Here is a 12,979-nt window from a genome sequence, read left to right as displayed (position 1 = left end):
AATTATTCCAAAAAGACCCTTCAACGTCTTTTCTCAAATAAAATACTAACTTTGTGGCATTAATCCATTTAAAGTTGTAAACAATACCTGTTTCGCATTTCCGGTGATGACGCATGAACGCGGAAGTGCCGCCAAAACCGTCATCGTCGCCGTTTTCAAAACAAGTCCAAACATGTAGAAGAGGTTCTGGGCAGTTGAGTGATTTTGTTTCGGTCTGATCGTACCTATTTGAGCCGAGAAGGTGAGTAACTTAACAATAGTTGATTAACTGAATTAGATGGAAAATAACATGATGTCAGTGTTTTGTTGTGCTACTGTTCAGCTTTAACACAAACGTTGAGACCAACTGAAATGCTTTCAAACTGGCCCATATACTCACTTAAACAAATGATTTGTACCATCAAGGGTTCTTTCTCCAGGATGGAGAATGGAGTCAAATCCACCAATACAGAGGGTTTCCTCTCCAGAATGGCCCTCAATGACAACAAGGCTGGTATGGAGGGTCTTGACAGGGACAAAATCAATAGGATCATTCTGGAGTCTTCCAAGGTAGATACTACCAACTCAAATACACTTGTTAGGCTTCTCAAGTTTAGTCAGAAAATATCCAGGGGCGCAAGATAAGAACATTTATTTAAATGCTGTAATTGTGTAGTTTTTTGAGTCCGTGTAATTTTTTTGAGTACATTTTGAAATCAGTAATTTTACTTCTACTTTAATACGTTTTAACAAGAGTTACTGTACTTTTATTTAAGCACAGTAATTTTTCCAGCTCTGTTGACTACACAGTCGCACATAGATAAAAATATTCCACATTACATCCCAAAAAAGCAAAAACTGGATTGTTATATCTCAGGGTTAAACATTTCAGATTTTATTTTATCTTCAAATGTGCAATTTTAACTCCATTCTGAGTGTAATAGTCTTCAGTGTTGGAGACCAGAACTTTGGCAGAGTTTTTATATGTGTTTAGATGTGTTTAGTTGTGTTTTAATGTTTTCTGTTTTACAATGATCCCTGCAGGGATTATTTTGCTCATGTTTGTGGAGGATTGTTGTTTTTAATGTGAGACACTTTTGCACCTTGAGTGAAGTTATCAACTGAGTTAGAGTTCCTGTCTATGACTTCAGGTGCTCCTAAAGGAAGCATAGCGCACATTCTCCTTCAGAATAAAGTGTTTTGCTATGAGGTTGACTCTCTGCTTTGTTCTTTCCATCCCGAGGAGACCCAGCCGAGCACAGATTTTCTAGGGCTACTGTATCTCTTTCATACTGTTAAAATTGAACACTTTTAAAGTGCAGTTTAACTACATGTAGTGTGTGCCAATAAAGGCACTTTTAACAGATTAAATGTAACTCTTTATGAATTTAATTAACAATGTCAATAGTCTGTGTATTTGACTGTGCAACTTTACCAGAACAACCTGGTTGGAGAGCTATTCTCTAGTCTTGCCTATAAGGAAAGATCACTCAAAGTAATCTTTAAATTAAATAATTTTACTGAAGTAGACTTATAGACTAGTACTTTTGCTTAAGTAGCCTAAATTTTAACCAGACTAACTGTACTTTTACTCGGGCACAAAGGTTGCATGCTTTTTCCACCTCTGGAAATAGCATGCATCTTCCTTACTGGCAAACTAACTACAATTGTCAGAAAAAAATCTATTATGCCTCAAAAACCTCAAAAGATATATGCTAAGTTATTGGTTCCTGTTTTTTCTTCTGACCCCTTTTGGTAGATAAAAATATTTCTAAGACACCCAACACCTCTCACGTTACACATCAACACTTCAACATTTATCAGTAGACACTAAACACAATGTTAGTCGCACATTTTGCTAACAATTGCTTGTAGTGCTATTCAGTGTGTATTCTTTTTATTTAGCCTGTGCCCCCCCCGTCAAAGCTTTGTGCCTCCCTAGGGACCACTGGCACCCCTTTAGGAATCACCGTGCTAAGTATGTTAAACAGGACAAGGCTAGTGGATACAGCAAAAGCAAGCTCAATTTTGGTAGCTGTAGCTTACTGTAATATCCATTTTTGCAGTGCCCAGCCTTGTAGGAAAGTCCCATATCTTCATTGCTACAGTCCTTAAAAATATGCTAATGGAGCTTTTTTAGTATAGTATAGTATTAGTCTGCTGGAGAAACTGTTACTTTCTGCTGCCCCTTGTTGTTCTTCTGCAGGGATCTAGGTTTTATGAGAATGAGCTGAAGAGAGAGCAGCAAGTGAATCAGCGCATTGAGAAAATTATGCTACAGAAGGCACAGATAACAGAAGAGCAGTTAAAGAAGGCGCAAGCTCAGGTAAGGGGATATTGACTTTTCTTTGTATGGTTATTTCCAGGAACACATTGTAGAATAGAAAATCAACAATTTACCTTACCTAATGCCTTATAAATCTCTATTCATAGGTAGAGAGGATGGCTGCTGCGCTGGAGAGGAGTCGTGATTTGAGCCGTGTGATTGTACATGTGGACATGGATGCTTTCTATGCAGCCGTGGAGATGAGAGACTGTCCTGAGCTGAAAGACAAGCCAATGGCTGTAGGATCCATGAGCATGCTGGTTGGTTAAAATATGATTGGAGAAATGGGTAAAAATCTGGACTAAAATTGTTGTCATAAAATGCCGCAACACGCCATTGCCTTGGATTTTTGCCATGAACTTAGTTATTAAACATAATAGATTTTTACACAAGTGCCATTGTACATATTATCAAAGCATCCAAATGTGAGTTTTGTTTTGTATGGGAAACCATATTGCCTACATAATGAAATGGTTTTGAATACTCGCCTATGTTTCAGTCAACATCCAACTACCATGCCAGGAAGTATGGTGTCCGAGCCGCCATGCCTGGCTTCATTGCAAAGAAACTCTGCCCCAACTTAGTAATCGTTCCAACCAACTTTGATAAATACAGAGCTGTGAGTGAGGAGGTAAGATTGATGTCAAAAACCTAATGATAAAACGTATATTTCACCTTAGATTTAAACAGCTGTGCTATGCAACCCTTGTGTGACTTCTTGCTTAACACTTAAAGGTAAGAATGAGTTATTATCTCTCTGTTAGATCCGGGAGATTTTCGCAGACTATGACCCTCACTTCCAGCCAATGAGCTTGGATGAGGCCTATCTGGATTTTACAGAGCACTTGGAGCAGAGACAGAGCTGGCCAGATTCTGCACGGACACATCACTACCGTGCCAGCAACAAAGCTTCAGGCAGGACTTGATTATACCAAAATGTAGAATGATTATATGAATAGTGTTTCTTTTCTTGAATTAAAGTTTTACTCTAGAAATCCAGAATGCTGTAATGTGAATATTTTTTCCTGTGCAGGTGACAAGCAGAAAGAGCTACCTCAGCAGGAAATTACAGAGATGAGAGACTTCTCCCCTGTCTTGTTTGAGGACAGCCCCACCTCCTCCCCAGACTCTAAAGATCTCAAAGCCACTCATGCTGGGTTCGAGGTGTTTGGTTCGTCTGTTGAGGAAGCTGTGAGGGAGATGCGCTTTCGAATTGAGCAGAAAACCATGCTGACAGCCAGTGCAGGTGAGGAAAAAACTATCAATGAACAATACTCAATTTTGCTGATATCTGACAGGCCAATATTTCTAGACTCATCTCAGTCGATATCCATTTGTTCACCAAGTGTCTCCTCTCTCTAAAGAGAGGCTGAGTCAAGCAGAGCTGAAGGAGGATTGGGGAAGTAGACAGTCTGGTAGCTTACCCTAGACTACACTTATACCCAACTTAATTTCCTTAGGGCCCCCCTACTCATATGTGCACATGAATTTTAGTTGTTTATTTTCATATAATTCCAATATAATAGGCCTACATACACTTTGTTCTTGACAAAGATCTATGTATTAACTTTTCATTAATATGACAGTGTATCAAGGCCACTCAATAAAAAACAATTTTCAAGTATTTTTACTTTTAGAGTTGTAAATGTACATGAACGAAACTCAAGAAGTTTTGAGGTTATTAAGTAATAAATGAAACCACTATTTTCAGTTTGGTTTCTTGTGAATTTTAGACTTCACACCAATGTAAACAATGTAACATTTTTTTTAATCTTGAAATTTTGTAGTTGTAATGTCAAAACTTAAGACTTTTAAAAAAACTGGGTTTTTTTTGCCTGTAAATATATGACTGTATAGTCTCAAAAATATAATTTTTTCTACTTTTTTGCTCAAAAATTAACACATTCTCGTCATTTTTTTACTGTTGTACTTAATGTTTGTAATCATGAAATAGAAAAATATATATGCACATCTAATTTTAACATCAGAGCAGCACCCTCCTAGGGGTGCTTGGACCCCAGGTGGGGAACCACTGCCCTAGGCAACCACCTCAGGGTTCCTGCAGAGCCTTAAACAGTCTTAATTTGTCTTTTTATTAAGGCCATAAAAAGTCTGAAAAAGTCTTGTCTTTAGTTGTGAATGGTTTTAAATATAAGAAGGCACTTTGACCTTGATGTGTCCTTGTCCAGGCTTGTTTTTTATCTACATTTATTTTACTCTAATCATTCCTTTTTCAATGTTTTATTGTTTAGATAAATATCACTATACCATACAAAAATCAAAAAGAGGCATTACATGTGCCAGAAATCATCAAATTTGGGTGTTTATGAGCAGAAATATCTCTTTGTCCTGTACCAGTTGACATTTCATTAACAGTACAATAAACCAGATAATTCAGCTCTGTCCAATGAATCGAGAAATCTCACATGCCTTTCATTTTTTACTGTTTGGTGCACAAAAAATTGTACTAATTTTTATCACTTCTGGTCCCATAAAAGGTCTTAAAAAGCTTTAAATGTGATTGTTAAAAGTGTGTAGTAATACTGCACCTGTACCTGATGGGACTGTTGTACAATATGCCAATATTTAAAGCAGATATATGATATGTAGAGGTGATGTATCAGCTGGAAATATAGTAGTGTCATGCTGATAGTATTATGCATCCCTAGAAAAAAAAACATTTGGATGTGATTTATAAAGCATTACCCTTTTTTACTATTGTTTAACATGTTTCCTTGTCAAAGAGGAATTAATTGTTAACCAAACTTGAGCATTTGACGCAGCTGTGTCGTATGAGCTCTCTGCTCTAATAGAAGATCTGCGATTGAGAAATAAGAAGGGGCTCCACATCAAAAACAGGTTTTTCTTTCCAATAACCAAACAGCTCAACAACAATAAAAAAACTTTGCAGCACATTTTGCTTGGAATTATGAGCAGTATTGTGTATTTTTACCAGCTGTTCATTCATAAACACTTTATTTGATTACACTCTTTTAGGAATTGCTCCAAACACAATGCTTGCCAAGGTGTGCAGTGACAAGAACAAGCCCAATGGCCAATACAGACTCCCCCCAACCAGAGGGGCGGTCATGGACTTCGTCCAGAATCTCCCAGTTCGCAAAGTACAGTACACATTGTTCAAACTAAAATATAAATGCAGCTTTGTTACTGTGGAATTGTTTTAGAATGATAGAATAGCTTTATTTTATTAACTGTGGGTAGACGTGGTGTAAAGTGACAAAGGATGTGCTGCAGACAGAGGAAATCAATATGAATATGTAAAGATAGGAACTAATGTGAATGAGTGACTCTTTCCAGGTTTCTGGCATAGGCAAAGTGAGTGAGAAGATGCTGAACGCTCTGGGTGTCACCAGCTGTTCTGATCTCAGCCAGCAGATGGCACTGTTGTCGTTGTTGTTCTCAGAGACAGCCTGGCATCATTTCATGCAGGTTTCTCTGGGTCTGAGCTCCACATACATACCGAGGTTGGTCGCTGTCTGCTTTAAAACTTAACACAATTTAGAAAAAAAGGTATAGAGAGAGAAGAAAAAACAAACCATGTTATCTCTTCACACAGGCATGAAGAAAGGAAAAGCATGAGCACAGAAAGGTATCACAAATACATATTGGTGTGATTGAATTTGCTTCTTTTAATGGCCCTATCTTCCCCCTTTTTTCTCCCAAATTCTTTGATAACTGACATGAAACCTTTACAGGACATTCAAGGAGCTGAGTAAAGTAGAGGAGCAGCTGTCTTTATGCAGGGAGCTCTGTGAAGACTTAGCAGCTGATATGAAGAAAGAAAACCTTAAGGTACATACACAAACAAACCTCTGTGCACATCTAATTAGCAAGTAGTGATCTTAAACTAATTTGGATATTTGAGTAGAAACAGGATAAAGGTTGTAGTGGTTTTTCATTCTCATCCTCCTAAGAATCACCCTGACTCCAAAGCAAACCTCGTGCAATACCCCAAACCTGTTCATTCCATTTCAAATCGATACAGAAAGAACTGGATGGCTTAGCACGACCATCACCCCCCTGCCGGAGTCCTGATGTGGCCTTGATAGCTGAAGGAAATGGAGGGCCATTAAGGCGACAGCAGGGGCCACTATCAGCCTTGGAAATGTCTCCCTGGGAGATGATCACATTACTATGAAAGCTCTTTGTGGCAGACTTCTCACAAAATGCATCCTGACAAATCAATCAGCAATGTGACAGATTATACAGACTTCTACCTCTTGTCTATTCCTGGCTCCTCTGTGCAGATATCATGGATTATTTCTGTAATTATGAGGTTGTCGGACATAAACAGAACTCTTGATTTAACCTCATGTGTCCTTTATGCCTGAAGGGTAAAACAGTTACACTGAAGCTAAAGAACGTGAACTTTGAGGTGAAAACCAGGGCGATGACGGTGCCATATGCCGTTGCTACAGTGGATGAGATCTTTGCTGTTGCTAAGGACCTGCTGAAAACGGAAATAGACAACGAAAGCCCCCAGCCACTCAGACTGAGGCTCATGGGTAATTAGATGTAGCAATATAAAAGACATTCTTGCTTGAAATAAATCTTAATGATCCGTGACACACTGCTAGTTGAAACAACAATGCAGTTTTGTAAATTTGATATTTCTCTAAATAACTTTTTTCTGATTTCAGGTGTGAGGATCTCTGCTTTTGTCAGTGCAGATGATAAAAAACCCCTGCAGAAGAGCATCCTTGGCTTTCTTCAGCCAGGCAAGGCAGGTTCAAGTGGCTTAACCCAAGGAGTGAATCAAAATCTGGAGAAAGAGAACCTCTCTGATCACCCCTCCACAACTCTTGCATGCCCCCCCTTGGTGCAAAATTATAAACAAAAAGAAGTTCCTGTTTGGGAAAAGCAGAGGTTGTCAGAGGGAAACCAAACCAGCAAAGAACCCAAACAGTCTTTTTTCCATAGGGCTCATGCTGAACGACTAAAAATCCAGGCAGCAAATGCAAAAACGCAGGAGGAAGAACATGAAGAGAACACTTCTGCGATCCCCTCCACAGGTCTGTCTCCTCATAACCAGGAGGAGGCATCAACAGAAACACACAAGGAGAGCTCTGCACTTTCTGATGAATCAGAAAATGAACATCTTTCTCTGGTAGAGGCTTGTGCATCCACTTCAGGCTGTGGTGGTAAAGCGACTGAGACTCTCACCTGTCCAGTGTGTTTTCAACGAGTGGAGACGACTGATTTAAGTGTCTTTAACAAACATATAGATCAGTGTCTCAGTGATCCCTCGCGTAAACCAAACCAATGTTCAATCTCTGACTCAGACTCAGACATTGAATCACAAAGGGACCAGAAAGGTGGTGACGTAGGGGACGAATCCCGTGGGGATTGTGTGATTGTAAAAGCAACAAACAGCAAAGCATTGGAGTCAAACACTGATGTTCCTGGGGATAAACAAATCGGCATAAAAAATAATTCTAAGACAGGGTTGCTAATTAAATATGAAAATAAAACAGTGACTTTGCAGCAGTCTCAGCCATTTAGTGAGAAAGGCTCCATCCTTATCTGCCCAGTATGTCAGCTGACCCAGGATAGTGATGACCTTGTTATCTTTAACCACCATGTTGACCTCTGCCTGAACAAGCCGGTTCTGCACAAGCTAAGAGGATGGACTTCATCTCCCATGATTCCACCTTCAGTTGAAAATAAGACCACAGGTGAGTGGGTGTACTATAAACTAAAGTTGTTTTACAGTTCTTAACATAAGACAAATCCTTTCCTGTGCATGTTTTCTTTTTGTTATATTTTATATTAATACTACCTGTTTGGTGCTAAACAAGTAGAGGAAAGCAGTGCTTCTCAACTGGTCTAGCCGCAGGCATAACCATTACCTCCTCCTCCTCCATGAGAAATTGTGATCCAAATTTCCCCAAAAAATTAAAACAAACTTAAATTCATTTGATAAAAGATGCAACAAAGAGACATGACAAAAAATGTTTAAAAAGCACACAATTGGGTACCAATTTATCTCAGTAGGTAGAGTGGGCTTCTATTTAGAGAGGCTGTAGTCCTCAACACATTGGTCAAGAGACTGATTTCTGATCATGGTGCTGTTTGGTGCCACTTTCTCTTTCCATATTTCCTGCCTCACTACAGCTGTTCTATCCAAATAAAGGCAAACACGCTCCCAAAAAATAAGCTTAAAAAAGCACACAATTACAGAAGCCCAGAGAGGACATGCAAACATTTTTATCTTACTCCATTTTCCTGTGATAATATGTAAATGTTTGTTTTTATGTTTGTGTCAGCTTGACTGATAAGAAAATCAGCGGTATTATCCAGAGAAAAGAAGATAAACAAGTAGATATGAGAAAATGATTAAAAAAATGTCCATGTTATCACAGCAAAATTGAGTCAAATTAAAAATATGGATTTATATCTGCTTATGGCTTCCATATGTATCATAGACATTTGCCACATATTTTCCCAGGTGCACATCAGCTCTATCACCCACTTCTGGGTCCCAGCCCTCCAGTTAAGAACCACTGGAACTTACTATGTCAAACAGACCAAAAAAGCTAAATTAGGCCTAAATATGAAACAAGATCAAACTTCCCATAAAGCTCTATTGTTGCCAAAATGCCAGATTTTTAAAATTCTGATGTTACTCTAGTAAAAAACTTAATGATGCCACTGTTTTGATACAACTTCAATGTAAACAGAAGTCATTGGCATCCCATTTTGGGTAATTTCTTGTTTTAAATCGCCAAATATTTGCAGGCAATCTCCTGCACACTGTCTGAATTGCACTAATAAGTTTGCAAAGTTTTGCTGTCTCTTTTGGTTAAAATATGACTTAAGATATAGAGACTTGAAAGCATTCAGTATTCGCGCTCATTATTAATGTAACTGTAACTACATCTTTTTAAAACGTGTTATCAAAAGGGATCATTGTATTGAGTGACTATTGAGTTCTTAGTCGCTTCTCATACTAAGGCCCTTCTATCCTGATTGCTCAGTTTAGCCAGGCGACCAGCTCTTGTCCTGGTTCAACCAAACTTCTTCCATTTGAGAATCATGGAGGCCACTGTTCTCTTGGGAAGCCTCAGTGCAGCAGAATTTTTTTTTGTAGCCTTCTCCAGAACTGTGCCCTGAGAAAATCCTGTCTCTTAGCTCTGCAGGCAGGTCCTTTGACCTCATGGCTTGGTTTTTGCTCTGATATGCATTGTCAGCTGTGAGGCTTTCTATAGAGATATGTGTGCCTTTCCAAATCCTGTCCAATTAACTTAATTTACCACAGGTGGACCCCAGTCAATGTGTAGAAACATCTCAGCAAAGATATAGAGAAATGTGAGGAACTTGAGCTAAATTTCAAGTGTTTTTGCAGTGTTTGACTACTTTTAACAATGTGATATTTCAGTTTTTATTACCAAAAAATCGTAAGATTCTGTTTTCACTTTGTCGTGATGGAGTACTTAGTGAAGATTAAGGAGAATATTTTTTCCAGCTTTAGCATCAGGCAGCAACATTTAAAAAAAAAAGCGACAAAGGTGAAGGGGGTCTGAATACTTTTCTGAGTGCACTGTAGGTGTAATTTCTAAGGATCTGCAGGTGACTGATGTGACCCTGTTAGCTCCCTCTATAAAGTTAGGCGGTATGACATCTTTGGAGTTAACAGAAGGAATGGCCATTTTGAAGGATGCCATTGACCTCTGACTTGGTTATTCACTGACCGTGACATTGTGTGAGGAGTTTCTATCGATTCCTACTGAGAAAAGACATCTCATTTCAGCCCCTGGGGCTTCCTTTGCCCCGGTCTTGGAAATGGCTAAATCACTTTCTCACCTATTCATTTCCTACAATGAGCTGCACCCTGGTTTCCTCTTAAACAAGGCTGCCTCAGAAATTGCTGTCTTTATATCCCTTAAGAGGGGCTGCAATCGTGTTCCTCCTCAGTGGATGTCATTTCTTCTATTGGAAAAGAGATAACAATGAAGTTTTTTTTCTATTTGTGTTATGAGTGTCTGTTTCTTTTCACAGAAAGAGGCCATATTCTGCCGTCAAAGGCAAACAAAGGCAAAAGCAAAAGGTGAGAAGACTTCATTACAGTTTGCTGCTGCACAGAACTTTAATGTGTATATTCTGTGTACTGTAGATAAAGATGATCATGTCAACAAAGGATGATTTAATTCATGAATATGGTGTGTTCTGATTTTATGACTTTCAGACGGGATACACCATCTTCTCCCCCCTCCAAAAAGGCCAAAAGCGCTGGTCCTCTCAACACCATTGACAAGTTCTTCAGGTGACATTCATTCATGCTGTGTGTTCATCTTCATTTGGTGGATTTGGAAAACACCTCTTACTTTCCTGTCTTTGACCCAGTGTGCTGGTTTGTATCATGATATACACCACTAAAATCATGATTGCACACAAATTGATTTGAATGTATTCATGATATGAGAAGCTAAGTATTTGCACTCTACACCTTATTGGTTGTTCTATAAGCCATAAGTAAGACAATAAATTGAAATACAGCAACAAAACAATTTCCTGATTGTTTAAATTCTGGCAAATTAATGTTATGACCTTGTTTCCTTTTGCTAGTTTCATGCCTTTTCTCCAACTGATTGGAGATCAGATTTGAGAAGATTTTAAGATAGATTTAAGATGTTTGCTTAATAGAAATGCAGACTATTTATTGCTTATTTAAGGATGCCTTTTTAGTTTTTAAAACCAATATAGATATTTTCAGTCATTTCTTGTTCTATTTATTATGTATTTCAGTGATAATGCTGCTTCTTTACTGATGAAGATAAGAGAATCCTTCTATCATGTACACACAATTGAAATAAATAAATAATCTGCTTAAATACCACTTTGTGTGACAATAGTTTGACAATTTATCAACACCCATTCTTTACAACAGAGGTTTGCTTGCTGCAGAAAAAAACTCTCAAATTTGTTAATAAACATATCCACAATAGAGGTCAATATAAATATGCTGGAATTAGCTTATTTGCATCTGTTCTTCTATTGCAGGTTAAAGCAGATTTAAAATTACATGACACCTCACAAGACAGTTCACAGAAAACACAATTTTAACAAACAGGATGGACACGATTCTTACACAAAAACAACACACACTCATACAGAAAGCTATTTAAAAGCAGGATACTCTAAAGCCGTCATCAGTTAGCATCATAAGAGGAGACAGATATTATGAGTAAGTGCGTCTGGTTTGTTTTAAACAATGTTTGAGTTTCACTGTCTCTGATATGAAAAGTGTCAACATTGACCTTTCTGAACCCACCCCTCCAAAATGATACCCTTTATGTCAAAGAAAACAGTGGATTGAATTTGGGCTTTCTTTTTAATTCTTCATCCTTGGTAGTGATGGTGTTTTCCAATGCATTGACTGCTGTTTTATCACATTGTACTGGAAGAACCAACTTTCATTACATGTAAGCACTACTAAAAAATGTGGGTTTCCTTCAATTTGTTCCAAAATGTATCCACAAATTTGCTGGCATTTTTCCTTTCCGTTTTCCCTTTCCTTAATATTTTCATGCAAAATCTGCCGAACTGTCTCTTTATCAATGGAGACCATTTCTGCTGTCATTTTAATCTGAGTCGTCAACATTTCAAATGATTTGTGTGAATGTTTTCAGAAGTTTCTGATGTGCATGGTAGCCCAGAACGTTTATCGTCTTGTACATCCTCTCTGCCTTCACTAAGTATTTTGTACCATTCAAACACACGTGCACGTGAGATGCATTGTTCCCCATACACTTCAGTTAATGCACCAAAAGACTGGGCTGCTGTTTTGTTCAATTTCACCAAAAATTGGAAGTTAATTTGTTGCTCAACTTTAAGCTAATCATTTCCCATTGCCTTATCAAAAAAAGTGCGCTTCAGTCAGTAGCTAGCAGTGAAATAAAGACATCACTGACTGGAAACTTACGGCACTTGTGTGTGAATACCCAACCTTTAATATGTAACACTCAGTGTGACTGTGAACCATGTGGTTTTATTTTCATAAAAACAGTCTCATTATTTAAAAGCCATACCTTGAATAATTTTATATTTTTTTAATGTTTAAAATACCCCTATACAAAACTGAAATGTGATATATGAATATCAAATATGTGACAAAATTATAACTTTTCATATAAATGTGAACATATGCACTCATGTACGTAGAGACATACAGTGCTTAACAAATTTATTAGACCACCTGTCATATTTGTCTCAGAGACCATCCAGCATCATGAAGTGCTTTAATGCAGACTCTTTCATTTTCACGTTTTACCATTTTGAACAGGAATGAGGAATTTCAAACTGAATTCACCTTTTTAGACCCAAATTTGAGCCGGCTCGCTGGGCTTCTCTGAGAAGTCAGAAATTAATCAAGCATAACATTCAACCACTAAAACTCATTTTTCTGTTCAGGAATGCAAATAAATAACTATAATTTGACATATTAATCAAGAAATAATAATGTGCTTTACTATTTTTTCAGGTTTTTTGTAAATCGGTAAATTTGAAAATTCATGGATAACAATACTAATTATATTTTAGCATTAAAAATATTTCATTTAAAGAGCTTCTACATGTTGGTGTATTAACCATTGCAGAAACATAAAAAATGATTTTGTTAATTACCAATGCTGTTAATTTAGGGCAGCTGTGGCA

At 37.7% G+C, this 12,979-nt stretch overlaps 1 protein-coding gene across 3 annotated transcripts; it reads left to right on the top strand.

Annotated features, from left to right (window-relative positions):
* The first annotated feature begins 112 nt into the window (after nt 1–112).
* polk (polymerase (DNA directed) kappa) lies at nt 113–11,156 on the top strand. Of its 3 annotated transcripts, none has more exons than XM_041787968.1 (15): nt 113–241; nt 406–549; nt 2,194–2,305; nt 2,413–2,565; nt 2,805–2,936; nt 3,070–3,220; nt 3,339–3,551; nt 5,303–5,427; nt 5,624–5,790; nt 5,883–5,915; nt 6,022–6,118; nt 6,660–6,831; nt 6,967–8,001; nt 10,325–10,373; nt 10,512–11,156. In XM_041787968.1, the coding sequence occupies exons 2-15, from the start codon at nt 428–430 to the stop codon at nt 10,591–10,593; spliced, it is 2,643 nt and encodes an 880-aa protein (XP_041643902.1). In that variant the 5' UTR covers nt 113–241; nt 406–427; the 3' UTR covers nt 10,594–11,156. The 3 variants fall into 3 exon arrangements, with proteins under 3 accessions (XP_041643902.1, XP_041643901.1, XP_041643903.1); XM_041787967.1 differs by having other exon boundaries at nt 2,186–2,305; XM_041787969.1 differs by lacking the exons at nt 113–241; nt 406–549; nt 2,194–2,305 and having other exon boundaries at nt 2,435–2,593.
* The last annotated feature ends 1,823 nt before the right edge of the window (nt 11,157–12,979 follow it).

The sequence above is a fragment of the Cheilinus undulatus genome, linkage group 5, assembly GCF_018320785.1.
Source record: "Cheilinus undulatus linkage group 5, ASM1832078v1, whole genome shotgun sequence".
Taxonomy (NCBI): Eukaryota; Metazoa; Chordata; class Actinopteri; order Labriformes; family Labridae; genus Cheilinus; species Cheilinus undulatus.
This window is presented reverse-complemented; position numbering and strand designations above follow the sequence as displayed.